General features: G+C 46.9%; 1 protein-coding gene across 4 annotated transcripts in view; it reads left to right on the top strand.

The window, feature by feature from the left end:
- The window catches only part of OPHN1 (oligophrenin 1), an 88,424-nt gene that overhangs the window by 31,698 nt on the left and 44,676 nt on the right, over nt 1-12,050 (top strand). For 3 of the 4 annotated variants that reach the window (XR_009959567.1, XM_062584560.1, XM_062584557.1), the window contains exons 2-3: nt 3,747-3,842; nt 9,912-9,973. Coding sequence is in view for 3 of the 4 variants with exons in the window: in XM_062584560.1 (XP_062440544.1) it covers nt 3,747-3,842; nt 9,912-9,973 (158 nt within the window). In the remaining variant the exon portion in view is untranslated. The remainder of the gene's footprint in view (nt 1-3,746; nt 3,843-9,911; nt 9,974-12,050) is intronic. The other variant, XM_062584559.1, reaches the window with a different exon arrangement.

The following is a 12,050-nucleotide window of genomic DNA, read 5'->3' as shown; positions in this document are numbered from 1 at the left end:
TCCTAGCTCTCCCTGTGCTGTCTGCATCATGGCTAGGAGAGAGCAGCCTTGCTTTACTATTTGTTCTTTGGGAAGACTCATTTCCAACTGATTTTGTTCAATTCAATGCCATCACTTTTTTCTTTTGTCTTAATAGCAGCAGTGTTTCAGAAAATACTATTTGCAGCCATGCTGATAAATTCTTTTGTCACTGGCATTGCAATAGAGAAGAGCAAATAAACATATACCCAAATCACTTATCTTCATGAAAGGGTCTAGGTTTATTGGAAAAAGTGAAGGAGAAACTGTTGGGAAGTCAGCTGACTAGAAGTGATGGTTTTGGAGTCATACGAAGGCCTCGCACTCTTCCTCAGTGGCAGCGGAAATGCAAGCGGCGTCTGCAGCCCACTGAGGAGCAGTGCTTTCGGGAGCCGGGGGCTCGTGCCCGTCCTCAGCTGGCCGAGAGCTGGCGCGGCCTCGTGGGCTCCCAGGGCTGAACGGGGGCAGGACGTGGGAGGCCGCTGAAGAGGATGGCTCTGGAGACATCTCACGGAAGGAAACGAGCCACGAACTCCTCAAAATCTCTCATCCTTCACCCCGGTCATGCAAAGTTTCACGTTAATTTTCTCCCTCTGCAAATGCAGCCTGCTGTCTTTGATGCATCAGTGTGGCTCTCCTCGTTTCACACGTGGGTAAACAGAAGATAAAGGGATTGTGCAGTCCACCTACACGATAAACGGCGCCTGCACCAGTGCCAGCTCTGAAGTCCTACGGGGTCACACCAGTGAGGTTGGAGTTTTGTCTCCTGCTGTTGCACTCCAGAATGTTTAGATGATCACAGTCCCAATTCACAAGATGACTGCTCCCAGTTTGCTAGGAGAAATAATACAGCGTGCAACACACAAAACTGAGGTGGAGAAAGTGGAGGTATTGTACAACAAGAATATTCTAAAGGTTTCTGAGCTATGCCTTACTCTTAAGAAAAACACTTCCTTTGCACCTCTTTTTTCTTCATGACTGTAGACTAAACAGAAACAACGCAAACTAGCACCACGGTGAAGGCTAAATTTCCAGATAAGCAGCTGGCTCGCAGGATGGCACAGGGGAAGGAGCTCAGCAGGGAAGGAGCTGAGAGGGAAAGCGGTCCTGTCTTCAGCTCGCATAAGGGTCTGGGGGAGACAGGAAAGCAAGTAATTTGTTCTGATTTGGATCCCTGACAAGGACAAGAGGGATGTGATTGTGTCAGCCGTGCAGCTCAGGCCAGCACAGCGAAGGAGCCAGGCTCTGCTTTAATTACTGCATCATTTTCTGCAAATTTCGTGTACGGTTAAAGCCAAGTGAAGTGAATGTCCCTGGCAAAGCTGCCGTAGGTGGAACCAAGGGTGTCTGCTGAGCTCTGTTTTCTTTCCCCTCATCAGTTAGCCTGACCATTGGCTTGTGAAGCTGCAGGCAGCATTTTCTTCTGATCATAGACAGGGGAAATTTCTTAATCTTTTGCTTTCTGATGAAACATAGAGAAGCAGGTTGGATGAACATACTCAGTGTGTTCCCTGCTGTCTCCTGTTCAGGGTGAAACGTGTGTCCAGGGAAGATTACAGGGCAAAGAACGTGCACTTTCTCACTGAAGGGTTTCAGAGCAGGAGGTTTGTCTTTTCGTTGCCCCAGGATCCTCCATCCCAAATGAGAGATGCTTTGGAGACTTCAGTTCTTTGTGCAAAGAAAAATGTTTAAAAATTAATCATCTCGTTCTCTTTTCAGGCTAGAAATGCACCTGTTGGTCTCCATTTGTGCAAACATAATTCCTCACTGTTAGGTCACTTCTGTGCTTACCCCTCATTTTTTGGCTATTATTTTCCTCCAGAATTTAACAACTGGTAGAACTGCAAAGTTTTTTTTTTTTTTTTTATGTCTTATGTTTTTTAAAAAACAGATCTACACACAGGTGCTATCCTAGAGCAATCTTTGCTTTGGTTTTGTAAAGTAGGGGAGCAGGATCTAGCTGCTTGTTAAGATCTGCTCCTTCACATTGTGCGCATCTGCAGCTTCCAACATTTCGGAGAGCTTAAAGTCCAGTGCACCTCCACAAGGGATCCAGTCTGGGACTCTCTACAGCTGCAGCCCAAAATTAGGGAAAATGGCAAAGTAAATCGAAGTCTAAAATTGCTCTTAAGCTTTGTTTTACTGTCTACATTCTATTCCCTGTAGTTTGGGAAAGTTCAGTCTTTCTGTCTCACACATTTGCTTTTGGAGAAAGACTACCATCCAAAATAAAGTTGTAACTTTGTATAGGAAGATGTGATTGGTTGGAGGCTTTTTATTTTATTTTTTAATCCCATGGAACAGTACCAAGGCCTGCTACAGAGCCCTGTCATTCTCAGACTTCTCCTGTCCCTTGCTTATTTTAGGGCTTGATGGCATGAAAGACAAACCACAGAAGTAGTTGTGCTCCTGTGCAGGTACATGGTCTTTCCTTATGTTCCCATATAACCAGACTGTGTCTTTAGCAAGACATTGGTATGTTTTGCTTTGTTTCTCGTCCTCCAGCTGCCATCCCAATACCTCCTGTGTCCACACAAAGTGCAGGGTTTTCTGCCCTCCTCCTCCGCTCCTGGAGTCTGGTGCCCACGGTAGGTCTGATCTGGGCATTTCTAGTGCGTAGCACGGGGGGCCAGGCGCGTTGCACCCCGGCGGGGACCGCGGCGGGCACCCGTGGGGGCGGCGGGTCTCGTGCCTGGCAGCACAGTGGAGGTTAGATAGCTGTGCTTTGCGCTTTGCTGGTGGGAGAAGGATTTGATCTTTCTTCAACTAAGTGTTACTTGTAGCTTTCACAGCTTTAATTGAGCTGGATTATTTTGTTGCTTGGTTCTGTTCGGTGTTTTTATTGCCCTGTCTCTGTTTAAAGTCCTCTGCCAACATAATCAGACAAATTTACAACAAAGGAGCCACTGACAAAGATATAAAGCAGCCACACAGGATGCAAAGAGACAAAGGATTCTTTTGGCTAGAAGACTCTCTGGAAAGTCCAAAAATAATTTGGGCTGAACTACCAACCACCATCAGGAAGCTTCTTTGCTTCGAGACTAAAAGTTTCTTCACCAATGGGACAGAAACAGGTCCAAGGACCATCTGCAAATGCTCTGAAGAGCACAGCTTGAGTCCTCAGGCTTATTACATTCAGCTGTTTCACTGTCTCTTCTTAAAGCCTATCTGCTGATGTCTGTGACCCCCTTGAAGAGGGACAGTTATTATGAATCTTGATTTTTGTCATGTTTTCTGACTCTATGGATTTTTTCCGCTATATAATAAATAAAAAAAACCCTGAGAATACCAATAAGCCTGTCAGTCTCCATGCTGAAATGAGACACACTAATGCATGAGCAATATTCAGTATATTTACTTCTCCAAAACGTCTCAAAAGTGGTGCTGGATACTGCATTAGAAACTGGAAGTTTTCTTGCAGGGAAGGTCCGTCTCTTCCAGCGCTTAGCAGGACATTAGATGATTTGATCAGTTGCTTTAGAATATGGTGCATCCATCAATACTGCAGTAGCAATTTCAACAACACTGAGGAAAAAACCCTCTCTGTGTCCTCTGTTGGTTATTAGCATTGCACCATTTTTGGAAGTGCTTGAAATTAATGATGACCCTGGATTTTTTTTTTAACCATGTCAGTATATTTTTTCCATTCAAGCTATATTTCCTTAAACATGCCACTTCTTTATAACAGTTGCAAAAATACACAGCCTTTTCGCTCTGTCCTTTTCCAGGTTATTCATCGGCAGTACAGAAATTCTCCCAGACTTTGCAGTCCTTTCAGTTTGACTTTATTGGTGACACATTAACAGATGATGAGATTAATATTGGTAAGTGTTCTGCTTTTTATGTAAACTTTCAGTTACTGAGAAAACTTCTCCTTCTTAAGAGTTTGCCTGTGTTGATGTTTCTTAAAGAGAATCAGGAGCCACCTTTCTCACATGCCAGTCAGTATGCATCATATATTGCATGTAGTAAAAAATGCTATTTTGTAGCGTATTTTAAAAAGTTGAAGTTTTCATGGGTAGCATGGAACATACCCAGTTCAGCAGTTAGTTTTGCTGAGCTTTTCCATGGCTCTGACTCTCCTCTGTACTGCCAGACCCTGGAGAGGATGTGCAGCGTGTCAGCAGTAAGCTTTTCGTTCGCACTGTCCCCTGGGTGACCTCCTCAGTGAAATCGCATCTCTTCTCTCTGCCGCAGGTAGAGTGGGAGTAAGTATGAGTCAGAGGGTTTGGCCATGTGTCCCGAACCAGATGCCAGATGGACAGTGCTCCCAAAGCTAAACTTGCTGCACTCAAAGTGTATTATGTATGTGTGTGTATATATACATATACATACATATATATATAAAAGCAGCCCCCACGCTATACTGAAAAAGATACCAGGCTGCAAATTGTCGGGAAAAACAAATTGCTGGGTGTGTCATTATATGGAAAATTACTCTAAATCTCCACCTCCATAGATTGGGAATTCTGTGGCACATGGATCCTTCCTGCTCTCCACGCATGTTTTGGGTTAGAAATGTATGTATTTTACTTCCCTGCCAGTCCAGTAGATTCTGTATGGGTTAAACATCTGCCAGCTGCATCCCAGGAGTGAAATCTGATGGACAAAACATCCTAAACTAAACATCCTAAATCCTTCAGATTAATCCTCCTTTTAGGATTAACTATTGCTGTTAAACTGTCAGCTTGAAGGGTGAGAACTGTTGTCGTAGTGACACTGATGGAAGCAGACTTTGAAAAATATGCAGGAATTCCCTTGTTCTGCTGGGCAAAAAGCAGGCTCCAGCAAGCAGGACAGCAGCTGCCCACCAGTCTGCATGAGTCATGCAGGAAAGCAGGATAACCTCTTTGGCTCTGGAAATGGTGTGACCAAGCCTGATTTTGCGAAGTGCTGGGAGGCTCCTACCCTTGGCTGAGGGTGACTGAGGCCCCGGCCGGTTAGCTGCGTAGACGGGACATGAGCTGTATTGCTCTTGCAGAATGAAATCAGAAAAATCTTTTCAGTCTTTTGTTCAACAGTGGCCAGAAGAGCAGAATTGCTGATGTCAGTTTTGTTAGCCATCATTGAAAGGGGAAGGAAGAAAAGCTTGCTCTTTTGGTTATTTTATTTAAAGCAATGTAAAGCAGTTTGTGGCTTTTCCTTCAAAAACCGATTTTCTTTATGGAAAGCTTCTAGGTGAAACCTACTGGAAATGAGTCAATCTCTAATTTTAACGGAAATTAGAATTTCCGTTAGTGTTGAGTTTCCAAACTCATCTGAATAATGGAGGGGAAAAACGTAGCACTGTAAATTAGCCTTACTGGGAGTGGAAGGATCCGAAGCAAATAGCCACCCGAAGAAACGAGCATCTCTTTTCTGCGAGCTGAAACGGACAAAGCTCCGCTTAAGAGCCCCGGGTGAACGTGCAGCCTGTTCGTCCGTGCCGCTGCAGTGGCCCCCGAGGAAGGGGGTCCCTCGGCCAGCCAGGAGGCTCGTGCCGCTGCTGCCTCCGCTCTCGCGGGTGCCCGTCGCACGGCCAGAGAGCCTCCGTCGCCCGAGAGGCTGCAGGGCGCCTTCCCCAGAGCTCCTCCGCTGCGGAAACGCACTTAGTTTGCAGGGGAAGACTGCTAAAAATGACGGATTTAATACGAGGGGATTGCGGGTAGAAGGTGGAGTCAGGACAGGCTACAGCAAATGTAAAAAACTGGCGAAACAAGTGTGTCCCAACTTCTGTTTTTGTTTGGGCATATTTGTTTTGTATTTTTGTGAAAAGATCCCTGATCACCCGATACGGAAAAAAACTGAGTGGTGTTCCTCCTCCTTTATCACATCCTGTAGTATCTTGCAGGGCCTGTGCTGCTCTGGGAGTCTCTTTTATTCCTAGAATAGGAGCAGGGTGTTGACATCTCAGTAGCAGCTTTCATCTCTTACAAGACTTTTTTAAAAAAAAAAGAAAATCAAGATGCTTGAAATCTGTGTGCGCGTAGGAGCAAATTTGATGCACAGGATATGGGAATGAAGTATAAACATCTACAGAGCGCTTCTCACCATACTTCAGGGAACGTGTTTGATCTGTAAATATAATCAAGAGCACGCCTTTTTGCTTAGGCAGACAGCAAACTGACGCTCCTGCACATAACGTGGTGACTTTGAATGCCTTAAGTGTGAGTCAGGAAGCCAACGCTCCCTTGATGTTGTCTCTTCAAGCAGCACTTTCCCATGGGGACGTTTGAGTGTTTGAGACGCATCCGTGTTGCATAATATCTACAGCGTAGGCAAACGATCCATTGCCATGGGGCTCCGGAGCAGACTGCCGGGGGAGGAGTGGAACATGCAGCAGCTACCTCCCACCTGTGACAACTTTCCGTTTTGGAGCGTGTCCCTGCGTCTCCCCCGAACACACGTCTGCGTCGGCTGACGGTGGTGAGCTCTTCGTGGGTTGCTCGTGCAGGATCCAAATAAGCAGTTCCTGCAGAGGTGAACTGAGAAGGGAGATCAGATGGCCTGCGTGTCTCTCCCAGGCGCTGGAACGAAGCCTGCGCTTCGAGTCCGCCCGTGCGCCTGGTGCGCTCAGCGGCGCGCTGCTTTGGGGAGCAGCCTGCCTGCGGCCTCCGTTCCGTGGAGCAGGAGCTCGCGGCTTCAGGCCGTCCCGCGCTAGTCGGCCCTGTGCTCCCGGGCACTTTGGTTCTGCGGCACGGACAGAGTCTGCATCGCCCGCTTGCAGTGGGAGGACACGTTCAGTGAGGAACTGCTGCTGCAGCCTGGCAGCGTGTGCCTGAATCCTTTCTGCAGAGCAAGAAAAAGCAATCTAGAGAGAATTGAAGGCACTGACATTTTTTCCTTTAGGAAAGCTTTAGAGGTGTATTCGTGATCTCTCAGTAATAACTCCCTTCCTGGCCCAGGCTTCGTGCACTTAGCTTCCCCGTGCCTGCGTGTGCACCTCGGATTTCGTGCAGGCATGGGTGAGCACGGGGAAAGTTAACGTATCAGCCCTGTGCGAGATTCTGGTAAACGACGAGGACCCTGCACGTTCAGGGCTCTAAAGCCCTTCCTCTGGGAAGAGAGCTCAAACATTACTGACTCATCAGGAAGGTTGTATTTTGGGGATGGCAGCCGAGGGACTGTATCACGGGGTTGTGGTTTCCCTTTTGTGTCTGCCTCGGCAGCTGCAGGGCGAGTCCCGCAACCCTGAAAGCTCGCGCGCGCTTGCAGCGCAGCAGCCGTTGCAGCTGCCTTTAGCAGGAGGACAGGTAGCTCTGCTAAGGTGCCGCGTGAGGGTACGCTTGCCTGGCACGTGGGGTCAGCTTGCAGCTGGGACAAAAAAAGCGTCCTGTCTGCTGTGACATAAGCTGTTGCTGTGTCCGCCTCTCTACGCACGATTTCTTCCTTCCCGTGTTATCCCTGCCAAACCACATTAATCAGAGCTCTTGATCTTGCCCTTCTAAGAGCTCTGGTGTGAGCCAGGCTCTTCTGAACGTTCTTTAGTTAATTCTCAAATATTCTTTAAATTGCTCAAGAATGGATTGAGTGCTGCTGCATAGTTTGCTGTAAGTGTGGAGCTTGAACCTGAACCGCAAACAGAAGAAAGAGTAGGAATTCCTGTAAATCTTACAGAGAAAGCCCTCCGTATTTTATATATGGGAATGTAAGGCTGAGAGACCCATAGGCTCGAGGCTACGCGGCTGCTCTGAACAGGATCAGCTACAAAACAGGCACAGGATCAGCTACGAAACAAGCAGGTTGCTCGTTCCCAGGAACTGGAATGTGTTAATTTATATTGTTAAACTGTGAGAACATTTTACAGCAAACTTCTGGCTTGTGCCAACTACGTCTCTCCCAGATAGTTCCCAGCGCCCTTAGGCAATTAGATTATGCCTGGTAGGTGTTTTGTACACAGCCACGTTATATGCATAGACAGATGTTTGTCCAGCCTGTTTTTCAAACCTCATGAACTGATTTCTGCAGTTCTCTAAAATACTGTGTTTGAGTGCTCTTTGTGCTCTTATGATGAGAAAGGTTTTCTCCTGACAGCAAACCTAAACTGCTCTGCTACAAATGCAGCCTGTTTTTTTGTGTTGTGTCCTTTGATAGGCAGAGAGAGCAGCTGATCACTCCCTTATATAATAATCCTTTTTTTGTATGGGAAGATTATCAACTCCTATTCAGTCTCTTTTTCTTGCAGGCTAAACAAACCTTACGGTTTCAGTTAGTTTAAGGAAAGGTTTCATAAATTTATTTTTTGTTGTCTCCTGGACTCCAGTAACAATGTAGACACACGAGATTTTTGTGTTTTGTTTTTTAACCTTATTGGAGTGCTGTTGCTTTCTGTAACCTTTTCTGTGGCTGCTGCTTTTCCTTCCTGCTTACAGCATTTCACAGTTCTTACTGCTGAATGTAATGTTTATCATTCCAAGCTATTTTCTCATTTTACGTTTTGTCTAGGCACTAAAACGCACCTGTGACTCTCGGCTTGCTGTCCCCTGCAGATCTTGGGAGTGCCTCCTGCAGTCCTTGGGGGCGCTGGTGGCAGCGCGGAGCAGAAGCGGGCGGCCTGCGAGCCGCTCCGGGGCCTCTCCTCGGCACAGCTCTAGGGCATTTCCTGTGGCCGCTCAGCTCCTGTCTAAACAGAGCATTTTCTCAAATCTTGCTGTGTTGTTTTTTTTTTTTTTTTTTTTTTTTTTTTTTTTTACTGTAATAATAATTCAGATCAAGAATTCACACTGATGGGGCAAATCTGAACCTGAACCAACAAGATTTCGAAACTTTTTCAAGTATCACTGCATCTGTGCCGGTCGCCAGAATAACGTGCCGCCTCTCGCGCTGCCCGGTGTGCCGCCCCGTTTCAGCCTCGGGGAGGGACGAGGCGCCGGGGCCCGGACCTCTCGGCAGCTGCCTCCCAAGTCCCGGGAAGCTCCGGCCGGCGGAGGCGGTGGCGGGACGTGCGGGTGACGGAGCCCTGCTTCTCGCACCCGGGCACTGCCTGCGCCCCTCTCGCTCGCCCAGCCCCTTCTCCTCACTTTGCCGCCGTTCCGGTAACGCCCACGCCAGGCACGAGGCGTTCGGGCTGACTTCTTTGCTGTGTCGCAGCTCCCTCTGGAAGGAGGAAGCCAGTGCAAGCCGTCTCGGAGGCTTTCCCAGCCCTGCTGGGAGGGGGTCGAGACCCCCTCGTCATTTCTGTTGAGTCCCCTACGTGATTGTCTGAAAGGAGGGAGTAATCACCGCCGTCTCCTCGGATATTGAAATGGTCAGGCCTGCCCATTAAAGTTCATTACGACGACTAATTAATGTCATCCTCCCTTCTCAGTGCTCTTACCTTAGCTCCCTTATTGCTCAGGGTATGTAGGCTGAATTTCCCTTCTCTTAAGTAAATAAATCCCGCTCATAGCCAGCCTTTAATGGTGACTTTGCTGTAGCCATTTAAAAGATCAAACTTGTGCTGCTTTTCCAATGGCTAGTGAAAACAGTGCTTTCTAACTCAGTTTCTGCCAAAAGGTACTACTTACTCTCCTTTTTTTTTTTTTTTTGGCAAATTTTCAGAACAGCATTTCTGTGCAATCTGACAGGGATAATTCATCACGCTGATCTTGTGTTGGGGTGAGCAAAAGACCTACAAGGTATGACTCAGTTGCTGTGAGGTTTTATAGTTTATTAAGCTGCTTTTATGAGAGTATCAATCTTTCAGCATTCTGCCTAAGCCAAAATACAGATTTCAAATATGGTTTTGTTTTGTACAGGGGATGAAAACAAGGGAAAGCCTGCTGAGGGCAGGTTATAGAAATATCTAACCCAGTTGCAGCAAAAACGCATGGTTCTTGAATGGCCGTGCTTGGAAGCTGTTCTTGGTGTATCAGCAAGGTTCAATGCTGAACTGTTAAGTTCATCACTCATTTAACTTTTTCTTCTCTTTATAGCTGAATCCTTTAAGGAGTTTGCAGAGTTGCTCCACGAAGTAGAACTTGAGAGATCAATGATGGTAAGATGATCTTAACTGTGCTCTGGTCATGAGTCTTGTTATAAAGTTTAATTGCTAAATCGTAGATGAAATGTACCAAATAACTTTATAATATGATTTTCATTATCTGGAAGCTGGGAGCCCTGCAGACATTGTGCTTTATATTATATCTGATCTGCTGTGTGATCACAGTGTGCCTTCAACAGCCCTGGTGAAGATGCTGGAAGGGAAGTGGAGAGATTGTCCCGTGTGAGTGTCCAAGGCCTCTCCCACGTGTCAGGCAGTCATTTCACTAGTAGGGTCCCAGTAATGGTGGGGCTCCCTCGAGGTGCCCCCGCAATCCACAACAGATTTCCTCAGTAGCCAGTTTGATCTGCAGAGTCAGGTGTGTGTTAGCTGGTAACAAACTGCTTTTGTAGGGAAACAAAATGCTGACAAATCTGAAGTAACATGTGTTTTTGTCTTCATTTTTTTTCTGTACAAGTGAGCAGTTGTCCCTCTGTGTTCCTGCCCTTCCTGGCATGCAGTTCCTGCAGAGCGATTCACTCCCTTCTGTCTCCCTTTACATTGTGCCCTCCTTGCCTCCAAAACTCCTCGATACGTAGTGAATGTTGGCTTCTCGTTTCACTCTTTAATTCCAGGAAAAACATGAAGGTTAGACTCGGTAGAGACCTTTTACAGCATGCCAGGAATTCGCTGCTTGGCTCTGCTTTCTTCTGCCTTAATACAGCATGGAAAGAGCCCCTGCTAGGCTGTTTAGCTGAGCCAGAGCAGTAGGGACAGCCACACCTGATGGGAGTTGTCTGCAGTGCACAGTGCATCTCCCCTTCCCCTTTTCTAAAGCATCGAGGGAACCCTGTTGTAATGGGAATTGCAACGGGGACAGACAGCAAGGCCAAGTCCCAGGCCAGGGTCGAGCTGTGAGGAGCCAGTGAGGGAAACAGAGGAACCCCAAGGGGTTTCAGAGCAAGAGCACAGAGCATGCCTGCGGAAAATGTCTGTCAGGCACTGGAAGAGGCAAGGTCAGACTTTCCTTTCTTGTTAGCAGTTATGTGCAGCAACATGGTTCACAGCAGTTTTGCTGTACCGATTACCTGCTATCATTCCTCTTCTGACTTATCTCAGTTAAAAGGGAAGTCTTTCATTTATTTTAGAGCCATCAAGCCCAATACTTTCTATCGTCAGAAATGCCAGATTCTGAGACTGCGGTTATGGAAAGTCATGCCACAGATACCAGCCTCCAGCCTTCCCCCAGCCTGCCCTTTACATGCATGAGCTTGGGATGGTCATGTTGCTGCTTCTGTGAGAAACAGCTCACGCATATTGGGGCCTTGCTGAGTTGAGGTCCTAGACATGAATTCTTATGGATTGTTTAGCTTTGAAAAGCAGCTCGTTTCAGGATTATTGCAGTTATTTCTAGTGGATTCACTAAATGTGAGTGTCTGCTGTCCTCACTTGGAAATGCTAGGAACTGATCCTGTTCTTGGCTTTGGGATCGTATTTTCCTGTTATAGCTTTGCATTAAAGAAAGGATGGGGCTATCACGGAAAGCAGGACTAGTGCAGGAACTAGCTGAGTGGCAGTGCAGCAGAGTTGTCCCAAGCAGAGGAATTGGTAGGAGATGCAGAGGGGAAACAGCTGCTGAAATGCATCTTTCTGCTACTCTGTTCCTTCCTGTTAGATCAGCCAGGATAATTCTGTGTAGGCTGAGAACCAACTGAGGTAAAAAGTAAGTAGCAGTCTCCAAAGCATTTTTAAAATATCTGTTCTACTTTGTGCTTCTCAGAGAGATAAACAAAAAGCTTTGCCTCCTTGGAGACACTTATAATCAGTACTCACACAGCGTCCTGCATACTTTGAATATCTGTTAGCCCTTCCCATGTCAGTTATGGCAACAGTCCTCCTGAAACAGGATGAGTTATAGATACATTCACGGTAGGCAAAAGCTAAGGGGATTCTTCAGCCAGCCCCTAGGCCCAGGTGTAGCACGGTGGTGATGATGCTCAGAGCGCACCAGCAGTGTCATCTGTGCTTGCAAGAGGGCTGACTCCAGAGAGCTAGTGGCAATGCAAGCACTGCAACTCAGATACTAGCCCTG

Source organism: Rhea pennata, chromosome 11 (genome assembly GCF_028389875.1).
Source record: "Rhea pennata isolate bPtePen1 chromosome 11, bPtePen1.pri, whole genome shotgun sequence".
Taxonomy (NCBI): Eukaryota; Metazoa; Chordata; class Aves; order Rheiformes; family Rheidae; genus Rhea; species Rhea pennata.
The sequence above is the reverse complement of the archived record's forward strand: the minus strand, read 5'-3'. Positions and strand labels throughout refer to the sequence as shown.